Consider the following 17,333-nt stretch of genomic DNA (forward strand, 5'->3'; position numbering starts at 1 on the left):
TATTTGATAGTGATTCTCGTCCCACCCCACCTCCCACCACAGCTCCCCCACCCCCCTGCGTGACACAGACACCAAGGCTTTGCCCTCCCTGCTGCATAGTGATTGGCCATTAGTCAACAAGTTTGTCCTCCTGTGAAATTCTGCTTCCTCTGAGTCCCAGAGCAGCTTTGACTAAAACTGTTACGTAAAAAAAAAAAAAAAAAAAAATTAAACCTTTTGAACATGCCAGCTCTTTGCTGAGAGCATTAATCCTTCCCTCTGGCTGCATAAAACCAGTCTGTCACATCCACTAGGGAGACAGCTTGGATTCTGAGTGGATTTGCAGGGAAGACCTGATGGACAAGCTGAACGCATGAATGTGCTCTGGAAATGCTGAGTAAACACGCAAATAACCCATTTTCACAGGATTGCTTTATTTCTCAATCTAAGAAAGCATGCTTTGCCTATAGCCAAGGATGTTTACTTCCTCCCCAAATCCACATCGTTTTCTCAATGAAAATACATCTTATCAAAGCATAAAGCCCATTTTGATTTTGAAGGAATTTATAAACCAAAGGAGAATTCAGGATTATGTAAACTCTTCTTCCTATCATGAGCATTAGATTAATTTGGATTTTTAATCCTAAAATGTATAATTTCATCATAAATTAGCCTTGATTCCTATCCTGGGATATGGAATCATGAACATTTGAAGTGTAAAGATATATGCGGTTATATTTAATCTACTGAATAGGATAAAATGTTTAAAAACTATTTATTACTTGCCTGCTGTGTCTGAGACGGAGAGGAGTTTAGTGTGGTAGAGACAGAAGGAGGCGAGGTTGGAGTTCAAAGGAGTGGTAGCCAGAAGGGAACAGAATTGGGGTGTATTATGTAAGAAAGACAGAATCAAAAGAAGTTCTTTTGATTCCTCTAAGCAAAGTGGGATGGCATGATCCACTTTATTTTTTTAAGGAATTCCTATCTGGGATCACTTGTATTGGAGAACTTATAATAACAAAGGAGGATGGGGTCCTGCCCTAATGGAAGGAATGGTGGGAGGAGAAGAGGAGGGAAAACAGAAGGATGAGACAGTCAAGTCATTTCTGAAGTAGAAGACATTAGCTGACTGAATAGAGGGGGAGATAGAGAAGACAACAGTGATATCTACAATCTAGTTTGGAGGTAGGACTGGTGAATGGTACCATTTACCGATACCCATTAGAGGTGGACAAGTGTGGTGGGGAGATGACATAGATTTCGACTTGTGGAGTTTGAGGGATTGTGGGACTTCGAGATGCCAAACAGGCCGCTGGAGTATAAAGAAGCCTGGAGCTCAGGAGAAAGATCTGAACTGGAGAAATAGATTAGGAGCCGTCAGTGTATGGTAGTAGTCTAACCACAGGAAAGGGTGAGATCTTCCAGGAAAATAGAAGTCCCAGTGAAGTGTAGAATCCTTGGGAATTTCTACTTTAAGATTTTATTATTCATTAATCTCTATACCCAATGTGGGGCTCAAACCCACAACCTCGAGATCAAGAATTGCATGCTCTACTGATTGAGCCAGTCAAATGCACTGGAATCTTCACTTCTAATGGATGGATGGGAAGCCCAAACAAAAGCGTAGAAGAACTAGCAAAGATATTGACTATGAAAACCAAAGGAGTTTCTGGAAGGGGGTAGTCAACAGTGTTGTGAAGAAGTGAGGGCAGGAAACAGGTTCACTGGGTCTGGCAACCAGAACATTGGTCCTAACTTCAGTTAACTGTAGTGTTAGTTGAAAGATGTGGCAGGAAGCCAAATTACAGGAATTAAATAGGAAGTTGGGAGTGGGAATAATTTCAGTATTTGGACTAATTCAGTGGTTTTCCAAACTGGCCGCCTCTCAGAATTATCCAGGTAATTTGTTTAAAAGTCCTATTAAAGTTCTTTTCCATAGATTTTGTTCAAAAGCTCACACGTTTCCTCTCTTCCATTTGAAACGGGCTTATAAAGGACTGGCTAGAAGCCTAGAACTATTTATGGATATTGTTAGTTTTCAAGAAATATTTGTTTTGGGATGCCTGGATGGCTCAGTTGGTTAAGTGTCGCACTCTTGGTCTCAGCTCAGGTCATGATCTCAAAGGTCATGAGATGGAGCCCTGCATCAGGCTCCACACTTAGTGGGGAGTCTTTTTTTTTTTTTTTAATTTTATTTTTTCATGAGAGACACAGAGAGAGAGGCAAAGACACAGGTGGAGGGAGAAGCAGGCTCCATGCAGGGAGCCCGGTGTGGGACTCGATCCCAGGACTCCAGGATCACGCCCCAGGCCAAAGGCAGGCACTAAACCACTAGCCACCCAGCTATCCCCTTAGTGGGGAGTCTACTGGAGATTCTCTTCTTCTCCCCTTGCCCCTGCCCTCCCCTTCTCTAACAAATAAATATTTTTTTAAAAAGAAAAGAAAGAAATACTTGTTTTTTTGCATCCTGGAACCTATCAATTTTTTCTTGAAATCCTTATTTTCAGTAGATCAATTATTGTAATGATGGTATGGAGAAAAACTCAGTTGGAGGTAAGTATAAATTTTTAAGTAATGGCTTTATTGAAGTATTGGTCACAGACATAAATTTCCCTTTATTTTTCAAAGATTTTATTCATTTATTTGAGAGAGAGAGAGCATGAGTGGGAGGAGGAGCAGAGAGAGAGGGAAAAGTAGATATACCCCACTGAGCCAGGAGACTGACCCAAGGCTCCATCCCAGGACTCTGAGATTATGACCTGAGCCCAAGGCAGATCCTTAACCGACTGAGCCACTCAGGTGTCCCAATTTTTATTCCTCTAAACTGTGGTTTTTAGTAGTCAGTGTGTGTAACCATCACAGTATCTAATTTTAGAACATTTTCATCTTCCACCAAAGAAACCTCCTACCCATTAGCAATCACTCCCCCTTCACTTCCCTTCAACCCCTGGCAATCACCAACCTACTTTGTGTCCTATGGATTTGCATACTGTGGGTATTTCATGTAAATGGAATCATACACAATTTATTTTATTTTATTTTTTTTTTTTTAATCATACACAATTTAGCCTTGTGTGTCTGGTTTCACTGGACTTGATTATTTTTTCTCTCTTTTTTTTTTTTTCTGGCATGATGTTTTCAAGACTCATCCCTGTTGTAGTATGTATTATAACTTCATTCCTCTTTATTGCCAAGTAACATTCCATTGTATAGACAGAACACATCTTGTTTATCTTCAGTCAACGAGCATTTGAGCTTCCAGTACATAATACTGCTATGAATACTTGTGTATAAGTTTGTGTAACTATGTCTGCATTTCTCTTGGCAATACACCTGGGACTGGAATGATGAGGTCGTATGGTAACTCCTTGCTTAATTTTTTGAGGAACTGTTTTTTTTTTTTTTTCTTTTTTTAAGATTTTATTTATTTATTCATGAGAGACAGAGAGAGAGAGAGAGAGGCAGAGACACAGGCAGAGGGAGAAGCAGGCTCCATGCAGGGAGCCCACCATGGGACTCGATCCCAGGTCTCCAGGATCACGCCCTGGGCTGAAAACAGTGCTAAATCACTGAGCCACCCGGGCTGCCCGAACTATCAGTTTTTCAAAGTGGCTGCCCCACTCTACATTTCCACCAGGAATGGATGAGAATTCCAACTTCTCCACATCCTCACCAACACTTAACTGTTTTATTCTAGCCATCACAGTGGATGTGAAGTATCTTACTGTACTTTTGATGTGCATTTCCCTAATGACTAATGATGTTGGAGCATCTTTTCATGTTTCCGGGTCATCTGTGTGTCTATAATCCCTTTGCTGTTTTTAAATGTTTATCTTTTTTTATTATTGAGAAATGATTCTCTAGATATTGATATAGATCTCTTATCAGATATATTATCTGCAAATATTTTCTCCCATTCAGTGTTGTCTTTTCACTTTATTAATGATGTTCTTTGAAACACAAAGGGTTTATTTTGATAAAGCATAATTTATCTACTTCTTTTCTTGATTACTTGTGCTTTTAGTCTTGTGTCTAAGAAATTACTGCCTCATTCATGGTCACAAAGTTTTAGTATGCTTTCTTCTAACAATTTTATAGTTTTTGTTCTTAACATTAAGGTCTTGGATCCATTTTGAGTTGTTTTGTATATGGTGTGAGGCAGTAGATGTATAATTTTACATTTGTTTATTTCTCTCACAACAGAGGATTGGCCCGTGGCTCAGAGCTGTGGAAAGGTGGCAGTAAGCATTTGCTGTCAGATTAGGCCAGAGAGGTCAGTGGGACTCTAGTTACACACAGCCTTATAAACTACATTAAGGGTGTGAGCTTAAGAGATAGAATCAGACCTGCACACTGGAGAAGATGCTGGCAGGGGTGAGGGGAATGATAGGGCAAGACTGGAGACTTGTCCGAGGAGAGGAGGCTCATTAGGGTAACGGCAGGGAGCATAAAGAGAAGTGGAAGACGTGAGAGAATATTTAAGGAGGCAAAATGGATTGAAGATCGAATAATATAAAGAATACAACTTTTGGTCAAAGCACGGTATGAATAAAGTCACTGGTTTTATTGAGCAGCTCAAACTAGTTCTGAAGGCAACTGTTCAAGAGGCGTTCCAAACAGCTTCTGAGCAATGTACACCCTCCCACAAGGCTTAAACAGTACACACGTTAATGTATACATTAGTCTTTAAGAGTCAGGTTCACTAAATGCAGTCATTTCATATACTTAATTGCAAATGATGCAACAGTATAGGCTTTTCAGTACTTTAGCCTAGATTTCTGCTCAAGTAAGTCCAAATGTGTGAGGTTTGCTTGTTTACAGATTCTGGTCTATAAAAATGGGAGGTCTCAAGATACCAGAAGGTTTATTCATAGCCAAAAGTAACAAAAAGATTTCTTATTCTCCTGAAATAAGAAATATTACATTTCCATAGTCAAAATGATAAACAATTTTAAAGGTTTTTTTTAAAAAACTTCATTGAGAATTTTGATGAAATTCATTTATTTCAGTAGAATAAAACAAATAAGCAGCATGAACATGTAAAGTGCTACATAAAAGCCCCACAATACATAAATTTTTAAAGGTTTCATCGGCTTAAACAGTTACAGGTGAAACAGACATTATATATTTTTTTCAAGCATGCTATTTTAACTACCTTGATATGTAGTCATGTGCTTTGTTGGTCAAAGAAAAAGCCATGAATTACCTAAATCTGAGGATTGGGGGAAGGAGTCCTAAGCCTTTACCAACCAGATCACACGTATCTGGTTTTGCCCTTACGCTGTAATTAAAGGGATAAACTAGGGCTTTAAAAAATAACAGTTTTCTGAAGTCTCTTCAGGTGGCGTTCAAGTAAGAATAGCCCCAAAGATCACTTTTGCTCATCAACTCCAGGATGGGAATCAGATTGACCACTTAAGGATTTTTAGGTAGCATATGTAAGCTGAAAGGGAAAGAGCAAAAAGTATGCCACTTTCAGGTATGTGTATCAAGTGCTTAAAAAATGCCAACACAAACAAGTGGCCTGTCAGCTGATAGGTGTGAGACGAGAAGCAAATCAGATAGAGAAGGACCTGCGCAATGCAAAATCTTCTCGGCTTAATCAATCTTAAAGTATTGGTACACCCCATGGATACATGTAACAAGATCACAGAGATCCAGAGGCTGGCTCAAGTTTGAGAGGAAGTGGAGGGAAGATTGTTCCTAGCACACGATTAATCTCAGCAGAGGTTGAGAGCAAGGGGACTTTTTCTCAGGTGATGATGTTATTTGGTCTTCCCAGGTGGGTCAATGCCCTCTCCCTAGGAGGAACCAATATCTCTAATATTTTGTGTTCCAAACCAAAACTTCAGAATGTGCTTTCTCATGGGCAATAAAGTTATAAAATGGTAACCTATAATTTTCCTGACATAGGAGGTCTTCATAAAGTCCTTGAGCTTTTTTTTAAGACTTTATCAACTTTGTAGATATAACAGAAACAATCTGTTAACACTTTTAAAATGCTTATTAAAGCTTAAGACAATTATGTGTTATATAATAGTATACAGTATGTTCTTTATTTTAGAGGTGGACATAAAGGAAAAACGGCTATCAGATGAACATAGAAATTGTGTCTGATAATTAACAGAACCAAAGTCCATAGCAGCAGTAAAAATTAAATTTGCCTTTAATATAATTTTACAAATTGTTTCTATCTTGCCCATAATTTCGGTTAGTTAAAACTACATTAAGGACTTTATGAACACCATCCTCCAAAGTACTTGAGACACATTATGGACTAACTTTTTGGACTTGTCTAGAACCTGAATGCCATTTATAACAGTTGTAAAAGAAAAAAATAATAACCCACAAATGCACTTTTAGAACATAACCTATTTGAAAGCAGGGGGACTGTCTGTATTTAAAAATTAACTCTTCATTAACAAATACACTTGAGTGCCCTCAATGCGGCTACTGAATATGGTGAAGGCAATGTTTTTCTGTGATTCTATGTTCTCACCAGGCATTATGATGATAAAATTATCTGCTACAATCCGTGGAGCTAGTTCGCACTACATTATATATATTGATTTTGCACTGAAAATTATTTCTTGGGCTTTGATTAGGTGGACAATTCTAAGTAAAGGTTTTTCTAATTTCTATCACTGTTACTTGGGCCCTGAGCTTTTCTATTAAAATGGTACATGAAATATTTCAACATTATGCATTATTCCTAGAATAATTAAATTTATAGTGATTACAAAGCTAGGCATATAATACCTTCAAAAGATATACAATTCAAAGCAGAGCAAACATTAAAATCTGAAGATCCTTCCGTTTGACTTCTGGAAGAAAATCAAGTGATTTCCTGGCTTGGACCCTTCTTTCCTTAAAAAAAGCTCTATGGAGGACTGTTTCCTTTGTTTTTGAATCTTGTGTGCATTTGGGAGAGAAGGGGATAACAGCATATCAAAGTGGTTACAAAGCATTATTCCCTCCAAGTAACATCCAGTAACAAAGATGTAATCTCTCCTCATAAATGTCTGACTGAAATAATTACTTTCACTGAACAACATTTAGGACACAAAGTCACAGAATGGGCATCCCAGTCTATCTCCTATGAATGACATTCTCAGCAAGCTATTTGAAGAGCTCTACTTTCCCTTTTCAATTCTTATCCCTAGATCATTCTACATAAGTAGAAACAGAGTACTCAATAAATGATATTGAGTAACTAGTAATACTCACTGGAACTTAAAACACCTTCTTTAATCCAAAATTTTCAAAGGGTTATACAGAAAAGTATCACAAATTTACATAAAAAGAAGTTGAGGCATGAGAAACAATAAGTTATTTCTCTGTAAAGCAGGTCATATGGTGAGACAAGGGACTTTGACTTTCTAGTCCCTTAAACTAAGCAGACACAGTCTGAAAGTCTAGCTATATTGATACTGAATTTATAAGGATCAAAAAAGGAATGAAGGGTAAATACAAAATAATATTTTTGTAAACAATTCTTAGATTATACCCAATGCAGAATGTTTAATGAAGCAGCTGAGTCACAGCTCTTAAGACACAAAACAATATTATAACTCAAAGTCAAATATGTACTCATTGGCCAGATATATTCGTCGGAATATAAGAGCTGCCAATGCCAAAGTCAAGATGACAATCAGAACAGCAGATCCTCCATGATCAGTGTGGTTGTCTCTTGGCTGCTGGCCCTGGATCACATCTGGGGAAGTAGACGACCTTCTTTGACTCTGCTGCTGGGCTCGGCGTTGTCGAGGGCTCATGGAGGTATTCTTAACTACAGGCTGAGCAGGTCGTTGAAGGGATGCTGCTGGGGGGTTCTGGGCTCCATACTAGGAAATTTTAGGAAATCTTGTTTGAAATTGGCAAAGAAAACTTGTATATATGGAAGTTACAAGAATACACAAAACCTCAGAGCACTAAAATATGACTATGGGCAAAACAACCAAGAATGATCTGAAGGCTGAAACTAATTACCCTCCTGAACAAGCCAACAACACAATTTATTCTGAATACTCATCAGGTAGAGGAGGACTTTATCAGCAACAAATAGGATGAGAACAGAGGTTGGCCATGTGCTCTACAGATGGCTTTCTACCCTCCTGTAGCTACAACTCCAGCAATATATGTTAAGCATCTGGGCATCTTACTTTCTTACAGGAGAGCTAAGAAGGGAAGCAATCTGATTTCTTTTCGGCTTGAAAATTTGCCAGACTAAATGGCAAAAAGTTTTAACTCTCAACAGCTTGCCTTTCATGAACCAGGTCTCTTCCAATGTTATCTGACTACATCCACATGCTTCCACCAACAATCATACAGCATAGGGAATAATTTCAAACCATACTTTCTTCACAGCAGTACTGTTATAAAAATCAGATGTTTTCAAGCCAAGTTTGTCTTTTCTCATAACTCCTGCAAAGTGAATTGAGCACAAGTCTAGAATAATTCTTTACTGTGTATTTGAATTATGTTACCTTATGCATATAAAGCATACTTTGGCACAGTAGCGGGCCCTACAAAGCACAAGATATCAATTGTTTTCTGTCCTTTCAATGACTACTGGGCCTAGCATAATTACAGTGTGATACGAAGTGATTCAAAAATCTTAAATATGGTATATAGATAAGAAAGCTCTACAAAATATAAATTCCATTTTATTTATATAGATACCTTAACTCTACCTCTAATAACCCAGTGGCCTTTAATTCTTTTATTGAAAACTTTATATTGGTTATATTAGTACCAATAGCCTTTCAAATAAAAAATAAGAATGCATGTCTTTTTCAGGATAACTTTAAAAACTGAGTAAATAAAAAATATTTTTAAAACTTTCCATTAGAGAAGATTTCAAATAGAAGAAAAAAATCAATAATGTACTTTTTAAAAAGCATAAGAGGATGAGCTTTGTTCTGGCAACAGCTATAAACATTAGGGAAGAAACTGCTGATCTAAGTTACCTACAGAAGAAAGTACATTTTAAATCTGACATTCATTTCAACATTACAAGGTGTGAATAATCTGAGTTTCTTAAAATTGTCTTTTGGAAGCACTCGAATGTAGTGACCCATAACACAGAGACAGAAAAGGAACTACGAGGTCTTACACTGTCGCAGGCATCATATTATCTTAATAAGCACTCATTGGGTTGAGCTGAGTTATAGTGGCTGATACAGCAACATTCCATTTGAAATCTCCCATTCTTCTGATTTCTCAGCCAAGAAGCTAAAAGTGTCTAATGCAGTAAAAGTGCTCAAGGCTTACAGGGAAGGTTCTTAAGGAAAGTAAAAAACACAAAGGTGCTATCAATCCAGGAACTAGCACAAGAGATTGATTCAGCTTAAAGATTTTATTTTATACATGTTATTTTTTTCCATTAGTTTGAGAGAATACAATGACTAAAACAAGCAGCCTTATCATTCATTAATTACCAGGCAGGCTCTAGCACTTCGGGGATGCAGGATCCTGGGCAAATTATTCAGCCTAAGACTCAGCTCTTTCATCTGTACAATTGGATAATATCCAATTCTGTACTTATAAGATTATTTGTTTTGTTTTAAAGATTTATTTATTCATGAAAGACACAGAGAGAGAGGCAGAGACATAGGCAGAGGGAAAAGCAGGCTCCTCACAGGGAGCCGGATGTGGGACTCGATCCCCAAACTGGGATTATGCCCTGAGCTAAAGGCAGATGCTCAACTGCTGAGCCACCCAGGCGTTCTATGTACTTATAAGGATTAAAAGGATTAACAATATAAAATGCTTAGGATACACAACTGCTGATAAATGTTACTTATTATTAATATTGTCATTGTTAATATACCCCTATGGAGACACTAGATTTAGTTTTTTTTTTTTAAAGATTTATTTATTTATTTGAGAGAGAGTATGTGTGCATGCACACACAGGGTGGAGGGGTGGAGGGAGGGAATCTCAAGCAGACACTGGTTGAGCTCCAAGCCCTACCTGGGGCTTGATCTCACAACCTGGAGTCAGGACCTGAGCTGAAACCAAGAGTCCATCATCGTTTAACCTACTGCGCCACCCAGGAACCTCACAGATTTAGATTTTCAAAAAGTGATTGCTTAGGATAGATTTTCAGACCTCTGTTAGTATGATTAACATATTTTAGGGGCACCTGGGTGGCTCAGTGGGTTGAGGGGTTAACTCTTGGCTTTAGTTTAGGTCATAATCTCAGGGTCTGAGATCCACCCACCCATGGGGCTCATGTCCTCAAGGAGAAATCAGTTTCAGATTATCTGCCTCTCCCTCTACCCCTCCTCCTTACATGCCCACTCCCCCCATTCCTTCTCTGTAAAATAAATAAAATCTTTAAAAAACATTTAGAAAAACAATCCCTATAAAACATTGTCTTTAGATGATATTTTAGTACATGCACTTAATGGAAATACTTTATAGACATATTGCTTTAATTAGATTCCTATATTTCAAGGACACCTGGGTGGCTCAGTGCTTGGGCATCTGTCTTCGGCTCAGGGTGTGATCCCAGGGTTCCGGAATCAAGTCCCACATCGGGCTCCCCACAGGGAGCCTGCTTCTCCCTCTGCCTATGTCTCTGCCTCTCTGTGTCTCTTATGAATAAATAAATAAAATCTTAAAAATAAAAAAGATTCCTATGTCCCAGGTGCCTTCTGGTTACTATATTGTTGAGTATTACTGACTAGCGCTGAGCTGAGATATAACATTCTAAAATTTTTCCTAGTTAAGACAATCACATCATAAGAAAATGGTAACAACCCTAAGGTTATAGACCTGGAGGAACCTAGATTGCTTGGAGTTGAACTGGACAAAATTTTGGCAGTTCACATGAGGTTGGCATTTTCAAAATGCTGTGTATGGGCAGCCCGGGTGACTCAGTGGTTTAGTGCCGTCTTCAGCCCGGGGCCTGATCTTGGGGTCCCAGGATCGAGTCCCACATCAGGCTCCCTGCATGGAGCCTGCTTCTCCCTCTGCCTCTGCCTGTGTCTCTGCCTCTCTGTCTCTCATGAATAAAGAAATAAAATCATAAATAAATAAATAAATAAATAAATAAATAAATAAATAAATAACAAAATGCTGTGTATGATTGGGAATCAGACTTCTAAATTTTTGCTGTTTATCTAAACTTGTCCAAACACACCTATCACTGAATGAAGACTTAAGTCATAACAGTTTCCATGTTCTTAGTTAAGATGAAGCAACCATTTTTGGGAAGGTAGAAGTTTATGACATTTGTATTTAATTCAGTTAATTTTTAAAAACCATTAGTCACAGATAATTCCCTTATAATACATATAAGTTTTTCTATAATAATCTAGAATAACCACTATTAGTGAAGGAGTTGTATGTTTGCTTTTTAATATAAAATAGAATGGCTTATTCAGAACCTCAATCCCTAGGAAGAGGGGAAAAAAGTCTAACAGACTGGAAGAACATAAAACTACCATCAGTATTTTCCCTCTTTCTACATAGCTAAAAAAATTCTGCATCAAAAAGCAACAGATGGCCTGATATTATCTGCTGTATTTAGACTTTGGGCAATCTCTCGCCCCCTCAAGGCTAAAAAAACATAGCTTATCTGGGATTTTATGTATAATATTTTAGTGAATTTATATTACACTTGCATGTAAAGCAGCCACCCCTAGCCAAAACCAAGTTTCAATTACTTCCATAGTGATCAAATTATATAATCATCCTCTGAGATAATCTGCATGTAAATGTAACCAAAATCTTAACTTGCAACTGTAGACAATTTATTGCTTCTTGTATTTTAAACAGAATTGGTATCAATTACCTTTATCTATGAAAAAGAATTTAAAGTTTTATGTAATTTAAAATCAGAATGCACAGCTGAACCTAGAACAACACTGTATATCAACTGCAATAATAAAAATGAAAACAAATCAAATCAAACCAAAATGGAAAATACCACTATGATAATAATACTAGTTATGCAATGTATATACTTAAACTTCTAGATTTCTTTACCTGTATTTCTAGTATTTTTTACAAGTGCCAATCCCAAGATTCATTTATTCAATCAAAAAAAGTATTAAAAAAATAGTATGTATTGGGCAGCCCGGGTGGCTCAGCAGTTTAGTGCTGCCTTCGGCCCAGGGCGTGATCCTGGAAACCCAGGACCGAGTCCTGCGTCGGGCTCTCTGCGTGGAGCCTGCTTCTCCCTCTACCTATGCCTCCACCTCCCTCTTTTTCTGTGTCGCTCATAAATAAATAAATAAATAAATAATCTTAAAAAAAAAAAAGTATGTATTGACCACCAACTATACAACTATACACAAGGCACAAGGCCAGGCACCAGGGATATAATGCAATAGAAGGAAAGCTCTGATCTTCAAGGAACAAACATTCTGTGAAGATAGACAATAAATAATGATAAAATAAATTACAAGTAAAATAACTGCAATATGCAATAGGGGGACTTGACATAGATTTAAGAGACTAAAAACAGATTTGAATACATCACAAATATCAGGAGACTGTCCTTACAGGTGAAAAAAGATAAACACCCTCCTCTCTGTAATAGGATGGTTCCATTTAAAAAAACAAAAAAAAAAAAACAAAAAAAACCCCAGGGGATCCCTGCGTGGCTCAGCGGTTTAGCGCCTGCCTTTGGCCCAAGGCACAATCTGGGAGTCCCAGGATCGAGTTCCGTGTCTGGCTCCCTGTAGGGAGCCTGCTTCTCTCTCTGCCTCTTTCTCTCTATGTCTATCATGAATAAACAAATAAAATCTTTAAATACAATAAAATAAAATAATAAATAAAAAAACCAAAACTATAAAATAAAAAAACAGAATTCTAAAAGTGAAAAGTAGTCTGAGTTTAATATTTCAAGGTAAAACATATACTGACTAAAATTAATTCATAATATCCCTCTGCGATTCATAAAATTACATGGGGATCATGTGAAAACAATTTAACTCTCAGCATACACTTTTTCCTTATACCTCCATCTCCAGTCCTCCAACTACTTCCTCCAGGGTACCCTTTCCCTTTCTCTCTCCAACCTACTTCTCTCTACCCATCTCACTCTCTGAAAAGGAGAGAACAACCACTCAGGACTATGCAGTCCCACTTTATAGTAAGTTATGCCTGAGGAAAGGGCACATCTGTATTGGCCAGCTATCTAAATTTTCCTGACCCTTTAAAATCCTCTCTAAAACTGAAGAGGGGGGAAAGAAGATGCAGCTACTCAACCAATCTGTTACCGAAAGACATCTGTTCTTTTACATATAGAAAGGAAATCTAGAAAGGAAATCTGGTTTTTCCCCCAGAATCCTAATTATTTAGTGACTATCCATCACATTTTCTTAATCAATCTCTGATGATCTATACCCACCAATACTTAGACAATAGGTAAGGGCAGAACTAACAAGACACATAATATTCATTTAATCTTTCATTCAACAATTAGTTATTGGACACTTACTATGTGCAAGGCAGCACTGTCCAGTAGAACTTTCTGAGATGATAACATTCGGTATCTCTGCTGTCCAAATGGCAGCCACAAGCCATAAGTGGCTATGGATTACTTGAAATGTGACCACTATGACTCAGGAACTGAATTTTAAATTTAATTTAATTCTGAGTAACGTAAATACAAATTTAGATAGCTACATGTGCCTAGTGGCTACAATATTGGGCATAGCAGATCTGAGACAAATCTTTGGCTCTAGTCCTTTATTAATTGAGTGACTTAATGCAGCTTAACAAACCTGCCAAAGAAACAGTGCCTATTTAGAAAGTGGCCAAAGTATGTATGTTTTGTTTTATTCAGAGTGTAGTGTTATACTGTAACCAACTTTTCAGAGAAATCACAGAATTCTGGAGGGACAACAGGACCCCATTTAACAAGAAAGAAGGCCCAAAAAGTATGAATAATTTGCTTAAGATACTATGATTCATTAGAGGGAGAGGTGAGCTGGAATCCAACTGTCAGGAGAATCAAAATATTCAGATATTTCATCTAGAGATTTCCTCCTCCTATTGCAAATGACAATGATACAGACATACATATATGTAGAAAACAAGAGCCATACCGAGGTACTGGCCGTAGCACCCTGGAATGTTGTAGGTATATCATCCTGTAAATCAGTTAGTGAAAAAGAGTGGTTTAAGTCTGGCTCAGCAATAGTCTTTCCAGATGAATTGACTTCTGCCTGTAAAAAAAGTACACCCAAGAGCTGCGTTAAAATAGGAAATGTACAGAAGAACCTACACCTACTAATCCTCTCTTGGACTTATTTTATTTGCTAATTTACTATCAACTATTAAGTGCACATGTGTCTAAAACTGCTAGGTATTTCAAGATGCACAGACAAAACCTGTTCTCAAGGAGCTCTTGGTGAGAGACAAAACTAACACCTGTGGCTCATAATCCACAATTCTAAATGAAGTTTTTTTGTAATTTCCAGATGAAGTGTGACATGTGAAGTTATTAATACTCTTTATCCCACATTAGTGTAGATATTCTCAGGTTTGCTGAGGGAATATTAATAGACTTGATTATGGGTTACTGCCCCAGATCCCATTTGTGGGTACTAAAATATGGTGTGTGTTTGTTATTTTCTAAAATCCAAAATTCTGATGTATAAAACAAACCTGGCCCTACAATTTTCAGAAAAACAATATTAAGTATGATAGGAATTTTCAGAAGGAAGAAAATAACAAATACTTATTAAGCACCTCCTCTTCCAGGCAATACAATGAACAGAAGGAAAAATTTCTCCTAAGAACTGGATATGAAAGGACAGACAGGATGTTAAGAGACGTGAAGAGGGAGAAGTAGCATTGCTGCTTAATGCAGGTTGACATTTTTTATAGAGCTAATTAAATTCCAAAAGTAATTATATGTTTGAGTAAAACATATGTGGAGAAAAAGGACATAAGGGAGATATGCTAAAATATTAACAGCAGTTATTTCTTGGGGATGGGATTATATATGACTGTGATTTTCTTCTAAATTACCATATCTTCTATAACAAGAGTTAAAATTTATTAAGTATCAGGGACAGTTCTAAATGCAATACAGTTAGGTATTAACTCAATCCTCATAAGAATCCTATAAGATAAGTAACGTTATTTACAGATGAGAAAAAGGCACAGAGTGGGTAAGTAGTACATCTGAGGTCCTAAAACTAATAAACAGCAAAGCTGAGATTTGAACCCCAGCATGGTATACCAGAGTCCAAGCTCTTAACCACTATGCTGTAATGCCTTTCTAAACATACATTATTAGTTTCATAATAAAGAATTATTCGTAAAATCTTACTTCACAAAACTATATCGCCTTTACTTTCTATCCAGAATTTGGCAGTAAACAAAAAGGTTACATAATAACATTTACAAATTTAGAGTACCTTAAAACTGATTTGTCTAGCCAGTTCCTTGGCTTCTTGGTCAGCTTGACTTGAATCACTTCCAGATTTTAAAGGCAACAGGACATCCTTCATGGCACAGCCACATCCCTCACAACAGAAATCTTGTGATCTGGTAGGAAATAATTTTTTGATAGGTATAAATCAAATACTTGAATGGTAATTTAAGATACTCAAATACTGAATGATTCAATTTAAAATAAAAGAATACTGGAAAATTCCATATCATATTCATCTATAAATTAGACAATTACAGCAATATTATAGTTCTGAGATAAATATACAAGTTAGGTTAGGTTGGTATTAGGAAAAAAAACTCATGTTGGGGTGCTTGGCTGGCTCAGTCAAAAGAGCATGCAACTCTTAATCTCAGGGTTGCTGAGTTCAACCCCCATGTTGGGTGGAGAGATTACTCAAATAAAACTTAACAACAATAAAAACTCGTGTCGATTATATCTCAATTTTTTTTAATCTAAATTTTTTAAAAAATCAGGGCTTAGATTCCATTTTTTCCCAACATACTCTTTAAAGAAAACTAAGTTTAGATCTATACAACAAAATATATAGAATGTCTAACCACAGTGTCCTCAAGATCACATAACAAAACTATGTTAAACCTGTGAAAAAAAGTCCGTTATAAAGTTTGAGTTACTTTTTAGCTGAAACATAGATAAAATAGTAAAGAGGCCATTAAAAATAGAATTTACAGATATTTCTAGGGAAAAAATTCACAAATCTTATTCATCTAAATAGCAGTATAACTTATGGTAAATGAAATAAGAGAAAGACAAACACTGTATGATTTCACTCATGCGCAATTTAAGAAACAAACAAGAGAAGGGGAGGAAAAAGAGGAAAACCAAGAAACAGACTCTTTTTTTTTTTTTTAAGATTTTATTTATTTATTCATGAGAGACACAGAGAGAGAGAGGCAGGGACACAGGCAGAGGGAGAAGCAGGCTCCATGTAGGGAGCCCCACGCAGGAAATGATCCCCAGACTCTGGGATCACGCCCTGAGCCAAAGGCAGAGGCTCAACTTCTGAGCCACCCAGGCATCCCAAGAAAGACTCTTAACTACAGAGAACAAACTGAGGGTTAGCAGAGGGGAGGAGCAAGGGTAGGGGGTGATGTATGGGAGGTGTTAAACAGTAAATAGGATTAAGGAGGGCACTAGTGATGAGCAAAATATATATCATATATAAATGTTGTATATAAGTGATGAATCACTAAGTTCTGAACTTCAAATTAATATTGCACTGTATGTTAACTAGCTAGAATTTTAAGAAAACTTAGAAAAACATAATAAAAAAAATAGCAGTATAACTTGAAAGACAGAGAACTCATATAAAATCCAAAGACTGAAATTTATCGCTCATTATATTAAGTAGAGTCAAGATAAATCTGTTAACTAGACTACTTCCTAAGATTTATTTGTTTTTCTAGGTTTTCATTTTCCCTTTTGTATTCCAGATATAGCCAAAAGTGTCCCAAAGTCCACAAGAGTGCTGAGGATTTGTAGGACTGGAAGTAAATATGTATAACATATAAAAATATCCATCATTACATTGCTGAACTTTAAAAAAAATCATTTTATTGTACTTCCACTTCAACATAATAAAAGCCTTTGTTCTTTAAGATCATGCTATTTAAATTTATTTAAAAACTTCATGTGAACAAATATATGTAAAAGTCGTATTAACTTAGTACTTGTTGATGAATATTTTTATTTCACCAGAAGCAGCACTGCTGTCCATATCCTTTTGAAAGTCAGTTGTATTCAAATTATTTGCTTTAAAATGTGTCCACTTTAACTGAGAAGTCATGAGACTTAAAGGGGAAGGTTAATTTTTAATATATTAGTTTATCCACAGGACAATATGCTACTATGGATGAATGCAAAATCATGTTTTTTAAAAAGCCTCTATCATAAGGACACCTGGGTGGCTCAG

General features: G+C 36.8%; 1 protein-coding gene across 1 annotated transcript in view; it reads right to left on the reverse strand.

Moving 5' to 3' along the window:
* Positions 1 to 4,517: 4,517 nt before the first annotated feature.
* Positions 4,518 to 17,333, reverse strand: part of UBE2J1 (ubiquitin conjugating enzyme E2 J1) — a 29,054-nt gene continuing 16,238 nt past the window's right edge. Inside the window, exons 6-8 of the mRNA XM_025444572.3 lie at positions 15,366 to 15,495; positions 14,046 to 14,165; positions 4,518 to 7,823 (exon numbers count right to left, since the gene is read on the reverse strand). Coding sequence (XP_025300357.1) covers positions 7,545 to 7,823; positions 14,046 to 14,165; positions 15,366 to 15,495 — 529 coding nt within the window. The 3' untranslated portion in view covers positions 4,518 to 7,544. The remainder of the gene's footprint in view (positions 7,824 to 14,045; positions 14,166 to 15,365; positions 15,496 to 17,333) is intronic.

The sequence above is a fragment of the Canis lupus genome, chromosome 12 (assembly GCF_003254725.2).
Source record: "Canis lupus dingo isolate Sandy chromosome 12, ASM325472v2, whole genome shotgun sequence".
Taxonomy (NCBI): Eukaryota; Metazoa; Chordata; class Mammalia; order Carnivora; family Canidae; genus Canis; species Canis lupus.